Source organism: Geospiza fortis, unplaced genomic scaffold (genome assembly GCF_000277835.1).
Source record: "Geospiza fortis unplaced genomic scaffold, GeoFor_1.0 scaffold130, whole genome shotgun sequence".
Taxonomy (NCBI): Eukaryota; Metazoa; Chordata; class Aves; order Passeriformes; family Thraupidae; genus Geospiza; species Geospiza fortis.
This window is the reverse complement of record NW_005054300.1, coordinates 2,269,462-2,291,568: the sequence shown is the minus strand read 5'-3', so window position 1 is coordinate 2,291,568 and position 22,107 is coordinate 2,269,462. Positions and strand designations below refer to the sequence as shown.

Here is a 22,107-nt window from a genome sequence, read left to right as displayed (position 1 = left end):
TCTGAAGATGTGAATTTACATACCAAATATTTTTTCATGCAAATATTTTTATATTACATGTATTATTGACTGTAGATATTTGCATGTTAAAATGTATTTTCATAATAAACTTATCCTTCAAATCCTGCTTCTCTTTGTTCCTCAAACCTGAGAAAGTGTCCCTCTTCAGTAGCTTTTGAGGAATGGTGTTACTGAGTGTGCTTTTGAGCCTGATTCTTTGTATGAAAATTCAGGTGTCTGCTTCTTTCCTTTTGATCCAGTTTTGTTTGTGTTTACAAATGCTTATCAGGTTTCTTAATGAGATTTTTAAACTTTCTACCAAGACATGAAAGTATTTTTATTGGGTTTTTTTTTCTTTTCCTAATGTAATGAGCTTCAGTGAGAATCTTTGCATACAATTGCACACAAAAGGAGAAAAGCTAAAGCTCAGCTGTTTGCTATGGATGTGGCCTCAGTGCTGTGTAAGCCAACATACAACCTCTGCAGTTCCCTCAATGTCTCCAAGTGCTTTGTGAAAGAGCAGGCACCAGCTGGAGCTCAGTGGAAATTCCCTGGTGGTCCTTGAGTCCTGAAGCATTATCTTTAGGCTGTGGTTATGAGATGCTTTGAAAGTGCTGTAATTGAGGAATTTCTTCATTCAAGCTGGGAGATGAGCTCTAGGCAGATATTAAACAGGCCTTCTCTTCTGGGTGTTTGCTTGAACAGCTCAGGAAGGAGAGCTGTATAAAAACCTTGGGAGGTGGTAAGTGTAGTGTAAAATTACAGAGGGAATTTTGTCATAAAATGTACAATGGTCATTTCAAATGTCACTCCTAACTGTATGATTTTTGGTTTTTATTTTACCTCAAATAAAGATGATTGTGCATTATCAGAGAACTTACTAATGGTTTTTAATCATTTTTCTAGACTCTTTCCTAAATTTTCTGATTGTGATAGTTATTCACTTGTTCTCCTTTCATTTTAGATGATCTGCAAGGAGACATTAGTTGTGTCCAGACTTGGAAGTTCATTGCAAGTGGCCTCCTTTGAACTAACATTTTCCCCTGTTTTCCTTTTGTTTCAGAGGAAGCCTTCCCTGCACAGTGTTGAAGCATGAGTGCTGATGCCAGCCAGGTGATCACTACTCCTCCCCCTGCCACGATGCCTCACAAGGAGCGGTACTTCGATCGCATCAATGAGAATGACCCTGAGTACATCCGGGAGAGGAACATGTCCCCCGACCTCAGACAGGACTTCAACATGATGGAGCAGAGGAAGAGGGTCACCCAGATACTGCAGAGCCCTGTGAGTGCCGCTACTGGGGAGTAAAATGGAAAGGGTGTTGTAAAAAAAGAAATCTGTGTCACAGCTAGATGGAATATCTCTGGACCATCTTCTAAGAAAAGTCACTAACCAGATTATCTGGCATTTTGTTGGTGTGGTGTTTTGTCTGTGGACAAGCAACCTTTATAGTGTTGTTTTTTTTCTCCTGATACTTTTATATTCTTATGCTTCATTGCATTCTTACAGAAAGATGTGCCTGGCTGCAGGGTTCCTAATTAAAACTTAGGGACGGAGAAGAGAGTGAAGGAGTCACTGGTCAAATAGGAACAAATTAGGGCATTGCGTGGTGTTCTGCTTTCTGGGTTTGAATATTAACCTATCATTTGCATCAGGAATGCTTTCATTGACATTTATAATTGGGTTACGTTTATTTAAAAGCTAGACTATGTTCTTTTTATGTCCTTGAGGGTGATCATACCCCTACTTAGCCACGTTAGTGCTCATCTACTGGTTGTGTAAGTTCAGTCCCTGTGCAGACTACATATAAAACTATTCAATCTATTGAACCATGTTTGTAGTAGTTTTAATTTATATTTTAATACCTGTATTCTTTGAGTTTAACCTGATGAATACATTGGAAAGTAATGCTGTTGCTTTGAGTATTTTGAAGCCATAGGGAGTGAGTAAGACCTGTGGAATGATCCTTTAGGGGTATCCATGTGTAATGCGAGTGTTGAGGATAATGGGACTGGGAAGTGGCTAAGCAGCTTTACAGATCCTTCTGTCTTCAGTTCCTCTGTAAATTGGGGTGCTTCTGTAATTTTTTTTGAAGCTTTTCCATATGTAAAGAGATTGCAAACAGCTGTTAGTAATCATCCTATTATAGTCATCCATGAATAACAGGATTGTTTGCTAAAGTGTTGTCCTGGAGTGTCTCTTGGATCTGTGTGTTGCTTTGAGTATAACGTGAACCTGTTGACTAAGGAATTTATTATTTTTCAAGTCAATTTGTGCAAGCTTGGGTTTGCAGCCAGGCTCTTTTATAAGGAAAATACTCTAAGGAGGTACTGAGTAATGTTTTAATTATGATCATCTTATGTTAAATACTCAATTGTAAGATGTGATCAGAGTCTACTCATTCCTGTTAAAATACTCACATTATGACTAGCCAGGACTCGCAGAAAGACTAAATCTTTAGCCTAACAGATAAAAATAAGTTGGAGAGATCATTTGGTTTTGTATGTGATGGTGGCTTTTTGGTCCTTTTGATGACAGTATTGAATCGGATAAGTGTAACTATTTCATTAGCATTTTGTGGCATCTTTTGCCAAGTCTGCCAGATGTAATTGAAGTCCCTTTGCTGCAGCCTCTGTAGTGTTTTTTTTAGTAGATGCAGTGTCAGCATGCAGATTTTAGGAAGGGGTGTGAAGGCGGGTATGAACCCCTGAGTTTAGGCTGCTGTTTTAACAGAAGGTTGTGGGACAGAGAGCAGCTGGGCTGCTGTCAGTGTCCTGCTGCAAGAGAAGCTGAGCCCAGCACGTTTTGGAAAGTGACTGTTCAGAGCTGCCAGTAAGTTGCAAGTTTTTGTTTTGTAAGGGAACAGTTGTCCAAATAAGCCAGGGGCCTGCTGCCTGCTTGGCTTAGAGAGAAATGGGAACGTGGGAGCTGAGTGTGGGATCAGGCACGAAGAGGAGTTGTCTGAGCTCCCACTTCCCCTCCAGTATCTCCTTTTATCCTCCCTTTTCCTGATACAGAAAATTTAGAGGAACTCTGCAGTGATTTCTCACGCAAGGAAATGAAAGCATTTTTATACAGTATCTGTGAGCAAATGTCCATCAAGAGAATTTCAGCATTTATTTGGGGTGGAAGGTGCAGTATGCCAGGCTCCAGGCACCAGCTGCTGAGTGCTATACTGTCCTTGGGACTCAGGACTGAAAACATTTACCTTGTTCTCTTGAATTTAAAATTCATCGCACAATGGCCAGAAAGTATTGTTCCTGTTACCAGTCTGTGTAACTCAGGTTCAGGATTGACTTGATGAGCATTGTCCATAGTGTTTTTGTTCTATAGCTGCAGAATTACATTGTGTTAGATATTTTCATGGAACTTTGTTGCTTTTCTGGATTATTCCACTTGACAGAGAGAGTATAGTTGTAAGGTGTTTAGAAGAAGAGAAATTATGAGATGCAGTTTAAGAGCTTGCTTTGCTGGTGAATCTTCACCCAGTCTTCACCATAAATGCACATCTTCACCAAGCCTTGATAAATGCTTTCAGATCAAAGAAATAGTCAATGACTCCTCTTCTGGCAAGTATCAGTAAATGTGAAGTGTATCTAGCAAGGATAGCAACTGTCTTAAAAGTACACAAGCACGTTGTGGTGGTGATATATTGAGGTGAGCTCTTAACATGCATTTTCTGTGAGCAGAGGTGCAAAACTAAAGGGTTCATCACTGTCACATAATAGGAAGTTTAGGTACTAATTTAATCTGGTTTTATTAACAAGCTTTTTTTTTCTTTTAAGTAGGAAAATCTAAATCCTTTAGCAAGAAAATTAGAGAATCTATTTCAGGAACCACAGTATATTTTACTCAGTGCATGTTGTTGAAAGGGCTACAGGCCTGACCAGACATCTTCAGACATCAAGCTGCTGCATCTCTCTGATGTACTGTTTGGTGCCCATACTAGTGTGCAATCTGACTACTCCTCTCTGATGTGCAATTTCCCTTTCCTAAATTAAATAATTTAAAAGCTACTGAAAAGCTATTTCCATTACCTCTGATGTTTGCTAATGTCTTGGAGTCTGTTCATATTAAACCTTAAACAAATCATAGTTGTTTTCTGACCACTGCCCATGGAGAATGTCCTGACATTATCAGTGAGTTCTCAGATGTGTTTGCCTAATGCTGCATGTAGCCCCTGAGCATCTGATAGCCTGGAGAATCTGATAAACTGAACATGTTTGCTCTTCTGTGTCTGTTATAAAGGTGGAAAGGAATTAAAATCAGCTGGGCCTGAGCAGCCTGATAGCATCCAGAAGTACTGCTGGCCAATCTTAGCATAAAGCCATTTAGCTTTATTCAGTAACATCTTCAGTTTCGGAGGATTTGGGTAGCATGTTGTTATTTTTAAAGAAAGGTACTACATTTATACAGTGGATTAGTTTTATTGCTTTTTGGGCTCAAGATAATTGCCCTATAATATACCCAAAATCTGAAAAGATGGGTTGGTTGTTTTAGGGTTTTTTATATTTTCCAACTTAACTCTGCAATTAAAAACAGTTTTGTCTGTATGCTAAACAGTCATATGTTGCTTGTTACACAGAGTTACTATGTTTTTCACAGAGCAAAAATACATTTGCTGTACCATCAAACTCCTTACTTCACTTATGGTACACAAGTCCTTTTGGCCTTTATTTCCTTCTAGCATTTCTCTGATGCTGTCACCTTAGCAACCAGAAACTCTTAAAACACTTTTTTTGAAAAAGGGCAGTGGTTGTGCAGTTATGACGTTTATGAAAACTGAACAGCCAGTTCAGCACTGAGGAGCTGAGTGAACATACAGGTACAGATGGGGAGAAGATCCCCACAGCCATGGTGAAGCAGGGAAAGTGTTGGATGTTTCTGCTGGCAGGCAGCAGTGTCACACTGCTTCCAGTGCAGTGACACCATGTGAAACAATTATCCACCCAGCAGAAAAGCTAACTGTAGGCTTGAGCTAGCAGGATAATGTGTGTAACCCACAGGAAATTAGGATCAGGGCTTAGGCTGCACTGAGGAGTAGCTTCCATCCCTTTATATTGGTGTACTGGAAGGAAAGCTACAGGTGAGGGTGGAAATGGGAGAGGATGGATTCCTGTACGAAAGATGTGTTTATACATTATATATATATATATATGTTCATTATTTTTACTAATGTTAGAAGAAGTTGTGTCTGGAGCGATGAGTGGAACAGCTGTTTAATGTAAACATAAAAATGCCCAGTTACTAAAATTTAAATGTGCAGTTTATGTTTTTAATTTACCAGTGAAGTTTTGTGTGGCTTCTTAAGACCCATTGGATGTGCACTGGCTATTTTTACATATAAAACACAGCTATTTGGAGCTCAGGTTTTTTTTTTTTTTCCTAAAGTTGAGCTCTGTGTTGGCAGGATCCCATCAGGCTTTACTTTAATGCTGGATTTAGAGAGTGTCTACCAACCCACTGTGACTCTGCAGGGAATTCAGGGCCACTCTGGCTTGGTACTGCCATTGCAGGAAGGCTCAGGTGAAACTATGCAGACTGAAAAATTTGGGGGGGTTGTACTGAAGTTAAAAATGCACTTCTCTACTGTGCCTCCCTTCCTGCCTTGCACATGCAAACCCCCCTGCCTCCCACACTAGCAGGTCTTGTCCAAAAAAACATGGAGAGATAACTGTACAGCTTAGCAACTCTTCTATTCAGAGGTCTGCCTTAGCATGCAGCATGCAGGCAGATTTTTCTCCTCAAAAACAAGCAATCCCACCCACACTTGAATTTCTTTCCTGGATATGTTATTTTCAAACCATCAGGACAGAGATGAAGGATGATTTAATTTATTTTTCCCCCAGCTTTTGCAGTTGTTTAGTTTACTTTAGTTTGTATCGAGTGAACATCCAGTATTTTTGCAATACCACTCCCTTTTGAGGCAGTTTATTTTCTTAAAAATATCAAAGTCCTTTCAGTTCCTCATATGTTTTGGCTTTTACTGCTCTTTTCTCAGAAGTTCAAGAGCCTTTCACATCCTTCAGAAGCCTGACCCATTGGCCACAAAGGACTCAGAACCTTTTGCATCACCTGAGGACCTCCGCACTGGGCAGTCCTCTCAGCCTGCAGCTCCCTGCTCTGGCTTTTGTCTTCTCTGACATCTTCCCAATATCCTGCTGGGAAGTCATGACTCTCCTCCCCCTGCAATAGCTTATTTAGTTGCATGCTTTCATCATACAACCTGTGCAGCATTTTGTTCACCCAGAGCCAAGAGCTCAATTTGATACTTCATTGAAGACATACTGCAAAATGTCCCTTAAAGATCCCCTGTGCCCCGTGATAACATTTTAACTGAGAGGGAGTTTGTGGTCAGGGTAACATTGTCTCAAATCAAGGCCATGCACTAGACCTCTGTGGGGACCCAAGAAATCCCCATGCCCAGCTGTCATTCATTTCTGTAGCTGTGATGAACACTGTAAATTCACACCAAAGTCCTCCACCACAAGTGCACATCATGAGAATTTCCCTTCTTTCTCACTATAAAACTGGGTTACCCTTCACTCCACTCTATTTCCATATTGCTCCTTTGCACTTAGTTTGAACTGTGTTTTTTTCTCATTAGATATAAATGCCACCAGATACATGTTGAACAGTACCGGGAAAACCTTGGAAAGCCATGACTGGTGACGTTTTTCCTTGGCTGCAGGAGCATGTGCATCTAGAACATCCTGCAAGAGCTCTGCCATCCCTCCTAGTGCATCCTCACCATGTATGCTCCCACTCTTTCAAGTCCTCCACTTACTGAAAATCCCAGTTAATTATGCTCAGAAATGCGTGAGACCCCTGATGAGCTGAAATTTGATTTCATCTACCATTTTACATTTCATTGTACATTCCATTTACATTCATTACATTTCATTTACATTCCATTTAGCAGGATGTATGGTATGGCTTTACTCCACGAGAGAACACGAGGGAGGGACCCAGACCCCTATGCAGAGCAGCAGTTGTGTGAGTGGCTGGCTCTGGGTTGGTGGGGATGGGCTTGGCAAAGGAGTTGAGTGCTTCAGGTTTGGCTGTAATCATGGGGTATCTCTAGGCTGCTTATCATAGGAGTGAACACTCTGCTGCAGCTCATGGAGGAGAGCCAGAGTGCACCAGGTTAGAGGAGCTGGAAAAGCTGGCGCAGGCTGAGCTCTGTGTGGGGAGCACCTTGCTGTCAGCCCAGTCACTAAATCCAGCCCAGGTGCCCTCACCCTTCAGTGCAAGTGAAGAGATTGTTATAACTTCTGCTAATTCCCCATGCTTATTACCAAGGCTACTTCTTTTTGTCTTAACCCAGAAGTCCCATCCCCCTTGTTCTCTTTTCACAGCATTGACAAACACTTTTTGTGAGTCTTATCTTCTCCCCGCCAGCCTTCGCTCCCTGGCGGTTTTTTTGTGGCCAGCTCCACCCTTTTCCACTGAGGGCTCTGGCTGTTTGTATCTAAACTTCAGTCTTGAAAGAGCCTCTTAGGAGCTGTGTTGGCTGTTTCAGTGAAGGTCTTCCTCTCACAGGCAGCTGTGTTTACAGCACAGGAACCAAAATTAACATCTCTTCACTCTCGAGGACAAAGTACCAGTTAAGTTTTGAAACTTTTCTTCAGTGGTGGAGATTTGGCTTAGAGACTCTGTGTGGGTATGTTTAGATAAGTTGAATTATGCCCTTTTTAAAAATGGATTTAAGATATTAGAAACTCTGATCAAAATGGGCTTAAGTGAAAACTGTTGAATGAGTTTTTGTATCATTTGGCAGTTTTTAGTCTAACAGCAGTGCTGCTGTGAAAGGTAGGCACCTCACATGTATTTTTTAGCTACTTTCCTGTAGAATGATGTGAAACTGTTTAGTCATTACTGTTGTTAGTCCTAATGTGAGCACATGCTTTCCCCTCTTAAAGGTTTGCAGCGGTGTGGAGTATTTGTAGATGACTTGTATACCATTATTATTTGTTTATTATTTTATTTCTACTTCTTTTGGTTGGATACATGTAGAAATCAGTGGTCAACAAAAAAGAAACAGCATAGATAGTCAAAATACTTATAAGCCTTTGTACTTCTTAACATCCTTAGAGAGCTGCCTAGCAAGATGAAGAGACTAATACAAAGTTTTTTAGCAACATCATTATTCTGCACTATGTATGTGTGTATCCATGTAAAATAGGTTATTCTAGCAAGTTAATTATTCTAGTTCTTCTTGAAAAATACTAGTTGTCAACTGGTACATGCAAATGTTGCTTTGATTCTTAAAAGCCCAAATTGTCACTGTCAGCTCACAGTTAGACTGTACTTCTGAAAAAAATGGAAGTGAGTCAGAACTGAGCTTAACTTCGCTCTTGACTTTCAGAGAACTTTTGAGAACTAAGTTGAAAGATTTTTCCATCTAAACTGCCTGAATCTATGATGTATATTTGGAATATGATTGCAAATAGTTCTAGAGAAGTAATTTTATGCTATCAGAAAGACCTTGACCTAATCATCCTACTAATGACTCCATCAAGAAAAGCTGTGTCTGTTCTGCAAGCTATGCAGTACCATGTAAGGCTGTCTAAGCTGGTGTAAAAAAGCTGACAACAGTTTTGGAAAGAGTGGAATTTTGGAAACAGTTTTAGGAACAGGCTGAGCTGCCCTGTTCATTTTTACTGGTGAGTAGTGGGGAAATTCATGTCTCAGAGCAAGCTGGTGGAGTGGCACTCAAAGTGGGTGAGATGGAAGTAGAGCAGCAGCCTGCATTCTACCAAGGTCAGGCCACTCTCTTGGGTGTCTAAAGTAAAAGCCTTACTCAGCATCCTCCTGGCTGTGCACCTTGTCTGAAATGTCACTGTACCTCCTTCCCAGCAGCTGTCATGGGTCCAGTTCTCACACCATGGGATATTTCCTATCAGACCTTCAGGCTGATGCTTGAAGTGCTGTTTCAGCACAAACAAGGGGGACACAGGTGCTTGGCTGGGCAGGTGAGGTCCCTGAAGACAGAAGGATGCTTGTGCAAACAGGAAATGATTCCCAGCTGTGAGGGGTGGGTCAGCCTGGCTACATCCTTGCTGTGTGCAGGCACAGGCAGGTGTCGAGTCCAGCTGTGCTGGCAGGACCAGGGGCAGCCAAGAAGTGCTGTGCTGCTCGCTTTGGGATTTGTACCCCACTGCAGAAAGTCACTGCTCTTAGTGTCCCATGTCTAAAGTTGTCATGGTTTCAAACAAACAAACAAAACAATGCACATGTACCCAAAAAGCCTACTAAATCCCTGAAACTTTCTCTTGATTGAGCAATGCTGAGCATACATCATGAATACACCAAGGAATAACATCATTTTTCGTTCATCTGACAGTACAGTTTTTCCTTTGTCAGCATTTCTTTGTCAAATACTACATCTGAAATTACCTTTATGCTTGAAAAATATCTGCTTTGTGCCAGAGCAGCATGTTTGTCATCTCTTTGAAAGCATCTCTGTCTCCAGTATGACTTACTTGTATGACTTTTGCTTGCTCACTTGTGGGCAGTATAATGCCACACATAAATAAATATATTGCAATCTCATGAATTAAAGCAAAACCAAACAATTTGGTCTCCAGGCTCTAGTTAGGTTTTTAGAAGCAAGCTCCTGCTGCTGTGGTCAGATCCCAGAATCAGAGGCCTGCAAGCTAGTAGTTTTACAGAAATCAGTCTTGTACAGTGAAATAAATATCCAATAAATATCATTCATTTAATGGCTCTTATTAAAGGTAAATTGTTGACCACAAGAAGGTGGTGGCCTTCATAGGAGCCCACTGGGATTACCAGTGATGGAAGAAGGTTGTGTTAGCACGTGTGAGGTGGTTACCTAACAGTTCCAAGTTTCAGGGTCTGCAGCAGGGGATGAAATGCAGTGAAATATTCATAGATACCCATGTGGCAGGCTGAAGGCTGCTAGAAAACATCATTATGCACTGGCATGTGGATAAATTGCATACCTGATTTTATGCACTTCATCCATATTCTCACCTGCTTTACAACTCATCCCAAACCTCCATATTTGCTACTTTCCTGCCTCTTACCTATTTTCTCTTATTTCTAAAACTGTTTTTAAGGGAAACTCAGCTTGTTTGGTTTAATAAAACTGTTGATACAACACTAAATCCTCATTTCTAGTAGTCTCAGCAAATGTGTAACATACTACTGCTAGCATTAAGGTGCAAAATTAAGCTCAGAAGAAGGAAAATAACATGACCAAAATTAAAAATACAATATGCAATAAACTAAAAAAATCTTTCTTTCAAAAATTTCCCAAAATATATTACATTACCCTTTTTTCTGCTATGGAAGTAACATTACTTGTACAGGTTAAAAAACTTCCAGAAGTCTGCAGATGACTAATAAGAGTTTACTATTAATGTTTTTGCAGATCTTTTTTATAGTCCTTGTTGGATTGAAGGAGGAATAATTTAATATAATGCAGGGAACTGGGCAGCCTGGTCCAGTTCTCTGCTACCCTCGATCTAAAGTTCTTCCTCATGTTGAGCTGGAACTTTGCACGTTTCAGTTTATGGCCATTGCTCCCTGTCCTCCACTTCTTCTCCCCCAGTTAGGTTTTTTTCCTCTCTCAGTTCTGTGTTTTTTCTTTCCTTTTCCTCATCTGCTCCTTTCTCCTGCTTCATAGACCTTTCCAACAGCAGCCACAAAAGAGAAAAATCTGACTTTGCCTGTGCATCTTCAGGCTGGTGAGAGGTTCTTCAGCTGTTGGGGGGATGCCACGTGAATATTCTGGTCTGCACTGAGAGATAGGTGCACTTTCAGAGTCAGTCAGGGGGGAATTCTTAGAGGCTTTACTTAGGAAAATCTAGCAAGTCTCAGGTACAAACATGATCCTGACAAAATTATTCTAAGGAGAGCATGGATATCTTAAAAGTTGGTAATTAGGAGTCCTGGAGACTCAACTGTGCAGCTGAGGAGGCTGTGTCAAGTACAGTCTTGAGGATGTCTTTGTGGGGTTCAGTAGCACTCTCTCTTACTAATCATCAAAACCTGTTGGTGAATAGACCCAAGGGATTGGTGGATTTTGCCCAACAGAGTGGGTGTTTTGAAGGACTGAATTAAAATTCAGTGAAGAAATTACATTTGTCATACAGAACTGTTTTCTTTCTTTAATTGAGAGCAAGTGCTCTGCCAAGGAAGGCAAACTGAAAGGAGCAATTACTTACAGGGAATGGTCTGGAGTTATAATAGGAGCCAGCTGCATGGTAAAGACACCAAATGTCTTCTTGGAAGGAACCAGGAGTGTTCACAATCCCCACCTCAGCTCGTGCTGTGTGCAGCTTTGGGTACTGCAAGGTTGGGGAAAAGCTGCAAGATGCTGCCAAGAAGTAATGAGAGGGCTAGAAAATGTAACCTATAAGTTTGAAGGAACAGAATTTATTGAGTCTAGGAATGTCAGGACTGCAGTGGTCCTAGGACAGGGGTTGGTTGTAGATAGGGAATAATCTGTTTATCATCTCAAAGGAGCAGGCTTTGTCCACAGTGCATAGTATATTAAATTTAACAATACTATGGAAACTTTTTCATTATATATTCTGCAAGAGTTTATCTCTTGGGCTTGCAATCACTTTATTCAGAAAAAGAAAGAAGGATTTTTCCCTTTGGGGAAGGAAAAATAGAGAGGAGATAGCATTCCTTCTAGTTTTTGCATGTCTGTGATATTACTTGAGCGTGGATAAGCTCCAGTTTTCCCGTTGTTTATAACTTTATCAAATTTGAATGGGTTTTCAGAGGGATTACATTATAAAAAAAATATCCAGCACAGAAAGCAACACATCCTGATTGAATTTCAAGTATCTCTTCCAAAATATGGACAACACTTTAATTACTGATAAAAATGGGTTCAATAATGTAAAAAAAATACATTTTATCTTGTTGTGTACTGGGAAATAGTAAATCCTCTGTGACCAAACTCCTCCTTTCTGCCCCACAAATTGCCAGTATCTAGCATGCAAAGTTTAGGTCAGATGATTAAGTCTGGCAAAGTTAAAACAGCTAAAAAACAAATTCTATGGGGAAGTTTCATGTAACATTAATAAGAGGCAAAACTAGCAGCCCCACCTATAATAGAAATAAGGTTATCAAGGCTGGGTTTCCTTGATGTTTTTCAAATGTTTCTACAGGCTTTTAGAGAAGATCTGGAATGCCTTATTCAAGAACAGATGAAGAAGGGCAATAACCCCACTGGACTGCTTGCATTACAGCAGATTGCTGAGTACATTACAGGGAGCACTTTTACAGGTTTTTCCTCATCTTCACTCAGTAAGTGAATTATACATAAACTGCTCTTCTTTTTTTTTTTTTTTAATTGTTACCAGGGCTTAGGAGTGCTGGAGTCTCCTCTTTCCTTGAATAAAAATTCTGTCCGAGCTTGCTTCAGCTGTGAAGTAGTACAGATGGTGGCCTTAACTTGCCTTTTTAGGCTTCATTCTCTCAAATTCTTTGACTTGTATAATGATATCCAAAATGGTTGGAATCCTCAAACTCAGTTATTCTATACTTTGTTAATAAAAGTTGAACTGACATTGGGAACAAGATGTGTTCTGTTACTATTAGGAGTTTAACATTAATATAAACTGAGATGTGACATACATTACCATTTAGTTTCTTTATTTTTCTACTCTTGCATATAAATTGTTACTAAAAAAACGCCAAGAACTCTGAGGTGGGGAGAATCCCCTGGCAAACTGAATTATCAGATAAACAGCTCCCACAGTTAAGAACAGCTCCTAGTCTGCACTCTACTTGTAAAGATGTCACTGGGATCTCGCAGTTAACACCCAAGTTCTTTCCAAGTCATGAAGCACTGAGAAATTCAAGTCAATTTAAGTTCTGTGGGTGGACATCATATGGGAGCTTACAAGCCTGAAGTACAGTGGCAGCTGTCAGCATTCATCATCTTTGGAGATTTGGTCCCAAAATGGTACTTCAGGGTTTATTTAACAAAACGAGTGGAAGGGAACAGAGAGCCCAAATAACCTCGTGTTCATGTCTCTGGTTGGTTACTGAGACTCTGAGTCCCACTGTTGTCTCTGCTGTGTTTGCCAGGGACAAGGGGGACAGATCTCAAAGTGCACACTTCTTTTCTTGAAAACCAAAATGACTTTTACCTCTTTTGATCTTAGCTTTCCCTCTGAACAAAGGTTGTGAGCTGTCAGAAGGCTGTCATGCATTCATGAAGGGGAAAGGGGTATATTTGTGTAGTCACAAGTCAAAGAGAGAAATTGATATTTATGATTTCTCTGTTAAGAGGTGATACCTTCTGTCTAAGGGTTTGAGAACTCTTGCACTAATCCTAATTTCTTCATTAGGGCTGAATTGAAGTGCTAAGCCTGAGATAGCGCTTCAAATTAGTTTTGCTGGTGTCAGAAGTCTACAAGGAATGTCTTCTCCTGTAACAAAAACAAACCTCAAAATAACCTATAAAAATACTTCATTAGTGACAAATGTCTTAGAGCCCAGTTCCAGTCCTATGTAGGATATTGATTCAGGAGACAGCTCAGGAAAACCTTTATTCAGTCTCATAAATGCTGGTACTGCTTTGCTGGCCATTTAAATACACTGCATCTGGAAGATCATGGCATTGTTGGAAATATATTTAATTGTCCAACTGGCCATCATCTGTTTTTGTCTGTTTTTCAGGCCATGGAATGATTACACCCATCAATGACCTACCTGGGGTAGATACCTCCTCGTTTGTTAAGGGAGAAAAACTCACTCGTTGCAAGTTAGCCAGTTTGTACAGATTGGCTGACTTGTTTGGGTGGGCACATTTGCCAAATACCTATATCACAGTAAGTATTTCAGAGAAAAAAAAAACTTACTTAGAATCTCACCTATTCATTCAAATTGTTTTTCCCTCTGATTAATGTAAATTAGATCAGTAATCCATTTCCTGTCTCCTTTGCAGGTAAGAGTAAGCAAAGAACATGACCACATTCTAATTATTCCAAGAGGGCTGTCTTTTTCTGAAGCTTCAGCTTCTAATTTGGTATGTGATTCACCTGCTGTAATAACCAACAAGGCTCATCCTGTTTTCTAAAATGCTTTTGTGGCTGCTTAAATGGACTTCTGTAATTATGGTGTTGTTTGGGGTTTTTTAATATTTACCCACCAGATGAAAAGCTGATTAACTGCCTAGATAGTAGCAGCCTTTGTTGCCAGTATTTCTTCTTGGGTTTAGTTTTACTTTCTGTTTCTTTGTCTCCAACTTCCATGTGGAGCAGCAAAGTTTTGTGTTCCTGTCTGATGAAACTCAGCAGTAACCTCAGTGTAGCCTTTTATAACCTGAGAGTGTGGCAATACATATGAAATGAGTCTGTAGGAGTAGTGTTATCAGAATCACCTCTTACCTTTGGAAGTGAGCTGATAAAGTCAAATAATCTTCCCCAGGCCCAGTAAATGAGCTAGGTGAAGTTACAGGCTGGTATTTAGGCAGTGGTAGCTGCTAAATCACACATCTTTTGGTGTAGAACCTGCCATACGCTCTTCATGTCAGTGCATATCTGTAAAGAAACTGTCTCAAGGTGAAAGGGGGACCAAAATGAGGTTGATACTATTACAGCAAACACAGAACCAAAATACCATGACACATGACCCTGCTGTAGTTTTTTGTTGATGCAGGAATTACTATTTTAATGTTCCAATGAATCTGAAAATTCCTTGTACATTGAATATTCTTACTGGAAATTTCTCAGGCTCTGAGTATCTTCATATTTAAAATGTAGGAAATGTTAATGGAATGCATTTTTGAAAGTCAGAAACAAGGAAAGGTCAGCTAGACTGGAGTAGAATATATGTTGTATCAGGGTCTGATCCTTACTTCTTCTATGACTGAGCTTCCAACAGCTTTCAAGGGCAAGTACAGCAGGGTGGTTTATTGAAGCACACATTCATGGCTGCTCTCCTACTTTTTTTTGCTCTGAGCCTTAAATGTGTGTAGGGGAATTGCCATGCATAAGAAAGGAAGGCTATTTTCTAGATAACTGAAGTTGTCACAACCTTTCTGAGTGTCATTTGTCTCTTTGCCTTTTTCAGGTCAAGGTGAACATCCTAGGAGATGTAGTGGACCAGGGAAGCACAGCTCTCAGTATTGACAGTGTGGGCTTCAGTCCACACGTGGCCATCTACTCCACCCGCCCCGACGTCAGATGTGTCATACACATCCACACCCCTGCCACAGCTGCTGTAAGTCTTCTTTTGGCACAGAATGAAAGAAAACACTCTTGCTTTATGAACCTAGGGCATATTTCTCCCCACAGCAGTTTCATTTCTGTTTTAATATCGACTCTGCACTGCTAAATAAAAGTGTGAGAGAGGGCTGGGCCACCACAGTGGATTGGCATCGGAATAAACTGATGCTCAGAGATTATTATACTGAGGTTGAGGAGGTTGTAAAGCAAACAGTTTACACAGGCTTCATTTATAGCATCCTAGATAATATAATGGGCTGTATAAATCATCTTCATTTGCATTATGCAGCTCCGTTTTTAAGTGGTTTGATTAGTTGTTACACTCAGTTTGGATTTATCTCAGTATTTAAATGTTATAGTTGACATAAACTTTAAATGGTCTGGATAATAATGATAAAAATGTAAGGAGGCCTGAAAGAATTGGTTTAAAATAACTAAATTCTTATTATTTTATCTAGAAATGCATATATATCTATATACACATTCCTTGGTTATAGACAAAATATAAAGGAATGAATAATTTCTTTTACACTAGCTTTTTGAAGTAATAAATGTGAGAAAGAAGGATAAAGCATTAAGTAAGCTGAGAATTAAACATGAATAAAATTCACAAAAATTTCCTCTGATAAAGATATGCCTAGACTGGGTAGCAGCACCCTATTGCAAATTAGACTGGTGGGGGGGTTGTTCCTAAGCTCTCCCTATGGAGTTTGTCTCTTTTCTAACAAAGTACACCCTGCTAAGGCTTGGGTGGTTGAGATGTGAGTTTTAAGAGTTCCATTTTTCCCTAGTTACCAGCATTTCATTTTCATGAAACAGGTTTCTTCTATGAAGTGTGGCATCCTTCCCATATCCCAAGAGGCTCTGATTCTGGGAGATGTTGCTTATTACAACTACCAGGGATCTCTTGATGAACAGGAAGAGAGAATTCAGCTTCAAAAAGTTCTTGGACCCAGTTGCAAGGTATTCAACCTCATTTATGCTCTTCATAAAAAAATTTTCATGTCCTGCTCCAGTTTCTACCATTTAACATTAGTGTCTTCATTTACTAGGTGTTAGTTTTGAGAAACCATGGTGTGGTAACACTAGGAGAGACACTGGAAGAAGCATTCCACTATATTTTCAATGTGCAACTGGCCTGTGAAACGCAGGTGAGAGAGAATTTATCTGTGTTTCATTTCAAACACTTATGCTGCAGAGTTACAGATTGTACCCCAGATGGGAATTCCTCTTACATCCCACAGTTTTGGAGTTGTGGAACCCAGCAATCCTGTATACCTGGTCAAAGAGAGACTGGAGCGATCAGGGAATCACCGAGGGAATGGCACAAATACTCACTCTAGGAACACTGACACAGTCTCAGTGGTGTTACACTCCAAAGGGTACAGAAGGTTTTGTTCCATGCTGTGCAGAGTGAGCCTCATGCAGGGAATCTGTCAGATGATGGATTTGCTGGTACTCACTGCATGGGAAAGTGTGACTTAAGATCTCTAGAGAGCCAGCTCCTTTACTGAGGCTGAATATTGTGACAAGAAAAGAAGCTCCTCTCTGTGATCTCAGATTTGTGAAACCAAATTATAAGAAGGTCTTTAGAGCAATGGTAGTGGGTGGCATATTTAAAAATAACTTGAATCACAAATTCAGTGTTTCCATTCTATCTAACTTTAGCTACCTGGTGCGGTATCCAGATGTTACCTATAACATGTGAAGAGAAACCACTGAAAGTGTTCTCACCTTTCATAAGTTTAAACCCGTCCCCAGAAACTTCATCACTTTGTTCTTGTTCCCTATTGATCCTGTCCTCTCAAAGAGGCATTTGGATGTGCAAATGGCAGGCTCCCATTCCTTTCCTTCCTTGCCCTACCATTCATTTTGAGTTCAGGCACTCTTTCATTTTGAAACAGTGAGAAAAATGAAAGATTTCTAATCTTGTGATACAGAAAGATGTTTTTAAGGTTCTCTTAAAGCAAGTGTTTCAGTCTACTCCTTTTGAAGTGCAATTAATTGCAGATGATATAATGCTTTCTGTAGCAGTCACTTGCTATGTATTTTAATGCAATTTTTGGACAGTAGAAAACTGTCCAAAAGTAGAAGTAACCACAGAATGTATTTAACAACATCCTGCTGCAAATTCAGAAAAGCAGAGCATACAAAAGTTTTTTCACAAATGAAATACACTCCTTGATGTCTCCAGGTTCATGCATTGGCTGGAGCAGGTGGGATAGACAATCTCCTACTACTGGATCTGCAGAAGTTCAAGCCTTCCACACACGCCGTGGCAGCAATGGGAGGAGGTGGAGTTAATATGGCTTCACAACAAAAATGGAAAGTTGGGGAGCAAGAATTTGAAGCACTCATGAGAATGCTGGACAACCTGGTGAGAGCATGTTGCTGGTGGTATCTATGTAGTCCTGTAAGGTTTTGAGTGTAGGACTGGCTTTTGTAAAGCAAATAATTTTTTAGTCATACTGTTTCTGACAGCAGTATTCCATCTTAATAAGAATTTATAATGCTTTGAGCTTCAGTTTTGTCCCACCATTCTTACAAATATATAGTAACTTAATAGTAAAAATCTTAGCTTTAATTTTTTTAAACATTCTTTTCTTCTTTTTCTCCTCCACAGGGATACAGAACTGGCTATGCCTATAGGCAACCATTAGTCAGGGAAAAACCCAGACATAAGAGTGATGTTGAGATCCCAGCCACTGTGACTGCCTTTTCCTTTGAAGATGATACAGTCCCACTTTCCCCCCTGAAATTCCTTGCACAGAGGCAACAGAGAGAGAAGACAAGATGGCTGAACTCTCCAAACACATACTTGAAAGTGAATGTGCCTGAGGAGTCCTGGAATGGGGAAACCAGTCCCAGGACTAAGATCACAGTAGGTTGATGTGTTGGACAGTCACTTTGGTTTTGCCTTACTTGAAAGTAAATTACACACTGTTTATATGAGGAAATCTTGAATAGGATTAGCAAATAAGTTTATTGAGCAAATTAAAATAGTCTTTTCAGAGCCTTAATGACATTGGTACTAATGGTCTCCTCTCTTAGAGGAGAGAGGGGTTGACTGTAAGAGTAACACTTCATGATAAAATTTAACAATTATTTCACAGTTCTAACCATCTCTTCTTATCCCTGAAGTAGAAAACAGTTTTTCTACCACTTCTTCTTGTGCTATTAGTTATCCACCAAATATAGTAAGGCTTTAAGTCAACTGTGGGTTGTTCTTCTTTCACATGAGGGAGACACAGGCTCTAATTCATCTCTTGCTGTCCCCTTTCTATTTGTGAACCTTCTGAAAACAGCTTTTGAAAGGTCTGTTCGTGCTACAGGCTTTTAATGATGATGAAGATTTTCCCCCTCCTGCAGCTCAACAAGATGCTTACACTTCGTTTCCTGCCTGCAGAGAGGTGGCCCTCGTGGGACTGCAGAGCGTGTTAATGCTCTTCAGCTGCTCCCAGTACAACTGTAAAAGCATCAGCTCCTCCTGCTGGCAGGCTGGCAGGTTTCTAAACTTGAGTTTGGGAGAAACACTCTCAGAACCCTGCCTGAGACGGGAAAAAAACTGTAGTCAATGTGTGTTCAGCAGAGGGGGAAGTTGGTTGCATGAACAAGGACTCTGATCTACCTGCCAGTTACTAGAAAGTGTGATCCTTTCTAAATACAACGTCATTAATACACAGCTAACACTGCATTTTTCAGGAATGTATGTCAGTATTTACAAAAAGTAATCATGTTCAAGGCAACTTAAATCCTCTTGGGCAAACACACAAACCTGTAAAGGAATTGGGATTATTTTTTAGGTGTCATGTGGAATTGAAAATAAGGTCAGAAAGTCCTTTCTTGATATCTCTTCTTTAACAGTAAGACAACACAGAGAATTGTTCCTTTCCACCATACTGGGTATTTTAGCTTCTGTCCTTTTTTTTCCCTCTTTAAGTGGATGAAAGCTGATGACTCCTCCAAGACTAGTGGAGGAACGCCAATCAAAATTGAAGATCCAAACCAATTTGTTCCTCTAAACACAAACCCAAGTGAAGTGTTGGAAAAGAGAAATAAGGTAAAATGAACTGAAAATTGTAACATTTCCAAATAAAATTATGTGTTCAAGTAATGATTCAGCAGAGCAGTAAAATAACATTTTCAAATGTTTTGATTTTATTAAGAAGTTTCTTACAGTATATGTGATTTTTGGCACCAAAAACATGTATTTAAATGTGTGATATACATAAAATCTGTAGATACGTATGCAATATTTATATATTTAAATTTTGAGTGCAATAGTCTGATGAAGGATGAGTGTTAACTCTGGAAATTATAGATTGGGAATGGTAGTCCCTGTTATTTAGCATTTTATTTAGTAGATAATTAGGTGTCAACACCAACAGAATTGCTGTGCATCATCTGCAGCATGATTCAATCTCAGACTCTAATCTTGTTCTGTTTTAATTTGCCTAGTGCTTGTTAAGCTGGAATTTCTAATGGCAGTAAAAAAAAAGAAAATGACAGATTATTGTTGGATCTCTCTGTAAACAAAAATATCTCTCTGCCTTTCCCTTCCAGCATGAAAGACACTGATTATCAGACTGACCAAATACTCCACCCTCAGCATAACTATATTAACAGATATTCAGGACACTTTTCATTGGATTGCATATCTTTTTCTTTCTTGGAAAGCACGGTGTCATTGTCCTTGGGGACTGAAGTGGAGTTAGAAGGAGCAACTCCCTTCCTCAGAACTGGAAAGGCACCTTCTAATCATCCAGAGATTAACAATACATGTCCCAGGCAATGATTATAAAATTCATGCATGTCACTGGCTCACAAAGAGTTTATTCCTAATTCTCTGCTGTAGGATTTATTTTATATGATCTGTATTGGTATTTATATCTGATCTGTCAATCTCTTAAGCTCTGACAATTAGAAGCTAGGGCTGTTAGATTAAGGGAAAACAATAAACTATTCACAGAAGGAAAAGCTTTACCAACCTCTGTGACCACAGAGTTTCCTCCAATAGCTGAACATGCATCCTTTTTGAGAGGGAGAGGTCAGCTCAGGGGCTATTCCTGGGAGCTTATTTCTAAATATTGGCTTACATGAAGTGCAAGAACTAGGACTGGGGTAAATATTTGTGAGTACTGAAAGAGCCAAACAGCATATGTTGTATATTCAGAGATGGAAGAAGAGTGCTTAATTTTTGGTGCAGCAGCACACACTCTCCAGCCATTCGCTGCTGCCTGTGTTAGTGGCTTTGCAAAGCTGATGGGCATAGGAGTTGTGAAAGAGAAATATCTTTTTCTAACCTGGTTTATTTTCTCTCTATAGATAAGGGAGCAAAACCGATATGACCTAAAGACAGCAGGACCTCAGTCTCAGCTGCTCGCAGGGATTGTTGTGGATAAAAAGCCAAGTTCAGTGAGTACAACATAATTAACTAATTTACAGCTGTTCAGGTTATTTGGCTGCCTGTCTTTCAGCTTGGGCCATTTTTGTTCTGAGTGTTTTGTTAGAACTGATTGTTTTAATGCCAGTTTTAGAGGTGTGATACATCTTATTCATGTTTCATTTTACAGGTTTAAAAAGTTACTTTCAAATTGAGATGTGCATGTTAAGTTTGTCACCCGTAATCTTAATGAAGTAGGATCCTTGTCTAAGCTCATTTAAGTGAGAGAGGAAGAACTTTGAATGCATGGGGCCAAAAATAGCCTTCATTAGTCTGTGGAAGTGATGCTTAAGATAACAATTGAGTCCAAGAAGTAGCTGAGTTTAAAAGGTGGTATGTGACTATGTGGAAGGCAGCTTTCCTTAGAAACAGGCTTCTTATTGGGAGAGAGGGTTTCCAGTTTCTTACCTACCCATATTAATCTTTTCTTGGAAAGAATATACTTCCAAACAGTATAGATATTAGATATCCCTAATAAGGTTATCCGACATAGTGTGGTGAATTGGAATTCTTAAGAGTTTCTAGCTATGTAGTTAGTATATCTGTGTTTTAATTCTGTATTCCCTGCCAAAACTTTGTCATCAAACTTTGGCAAAAAAAAAAAAAAAAAGACCTGAACTTTTGCTTGTTGCTTCATATTTTTTAACTGTTAAATTCTGTGGCTTTCTCTTTCCCAGCCAGTGCAGTTTGATGATGAGCACGCGCCGCCAGCACCACCCAACCCGTTCAGCCACCTCACCGAAAAGGAACTGGAAGAGTACAAGAAAACCATTGAGCGCAAGCAGCAGGGGTTGGAAGGTCAGCAGTGTGGTTTGAATTGCTGGGGTTTACATTTTAATAATAAGCTTGAAAATATCTACTGTAAAAAATGTGTACATGTTAATTATTAGCATATACTGCTGGCAACTAGCTTAGAACTAATCATTCCTTGAGGTGGTAGAATTCTTTTGTTAAATGTGGTTTGTTCTTTTATTTTAGTCAGTGCTGAAATTAAAGCAATTAAAGGTTTTCAGATAAATGGGGCTGACTAAAACACAATTAACCATAATAAATTTTTGTGTCAGCATCATAGACTAACTTAAGGTGGAAGAGTCCACAAAGGTCATCTTAATCCAGCTCCTCCTCAGAGCTGATACTAAAGTTAGATCAAGTATCCAAGTCTGTGCCCAACTGAGCAAAAGTTTCCTGAGATGTTTGGCCCTGGCTTCTCTAATTTTACTTCTGTTCTCTCAGTGTGCAAGTCTCATCTACTTTCACTTTTCATATCTTCTTCCAATACTACTATTTCATAGAGAATTACTAATTCAGGGTTGATTTTAATTTTTAAAAAATAACACTTACTGTGAATTCTTCGTCACTAATACTGTGTAATAAAACAACTTTGCTATATGTCACACTTAGGACATAGTGTAATTGCTTACTGCACCAGCAGACTGTGACAAG

At 39.6% G+C, this 22,107-nt stretch overlaps 1 protein-coding gene across 4 annotated transcripts in view; it reads left to right on the top strand.

Annotated features, from left to right (window-relative positions):
- ADD3 (adducin 3) overlaps positions 1-22,107 on the top strand; it is a 58,797-nt gene that overhangs the window by 33,259 nt on the left and 3,431 nt on the right. For all 4 annotated transcript variants that reach the window (XM_031061731.1, XM_031061717.1, XM_031061726.1 and 1 more), the window contains exons 2-13: positions 1,064-1,284; positions 12,153-12,291; positions 13,672-13,823; positions 13,940-14,020; positions 15,067-15,216; positions 16,041-16,184; positions 16,274-16,372; positions 17,416-17,598; positions 17,845-18,102; positions 19,162-19,281; positions 20,547-20,636; positions 21,342-21,462. In XM_031061731.1, coding sequence (XP_030917591.1) covers positions 1,093-1,284; positions 12,153-12,291; positions 13,672-13,823; positions 13,940-14,020; positions 15,067-15,216; positions 16,041-16,184; positions 16,274-16,372; positions 17,416-17,598; positions 17,845-18,102; positions 19,162-19,281; positions 20,547-20,636; positions 21,342-21,462 — 1,729 coding nt within the window. In that variant the 5' untranslated portion in view covers positions 1,064-1,092. The remainder of the gene's footprint in view (positions 1-1,063; positions 1,285-12,152; positions 12,292-13,671; positions 13,824-13,939; positions 14,021-15,066; positions 15,217-16,040; positions 16,185-16,273; positions 16,373-17,415; positions 17,599-17,844; positions 18,103-19,161; positions 19,282-20,546; positions 20,637-21,341; positions 21,463-22,107) is intronic.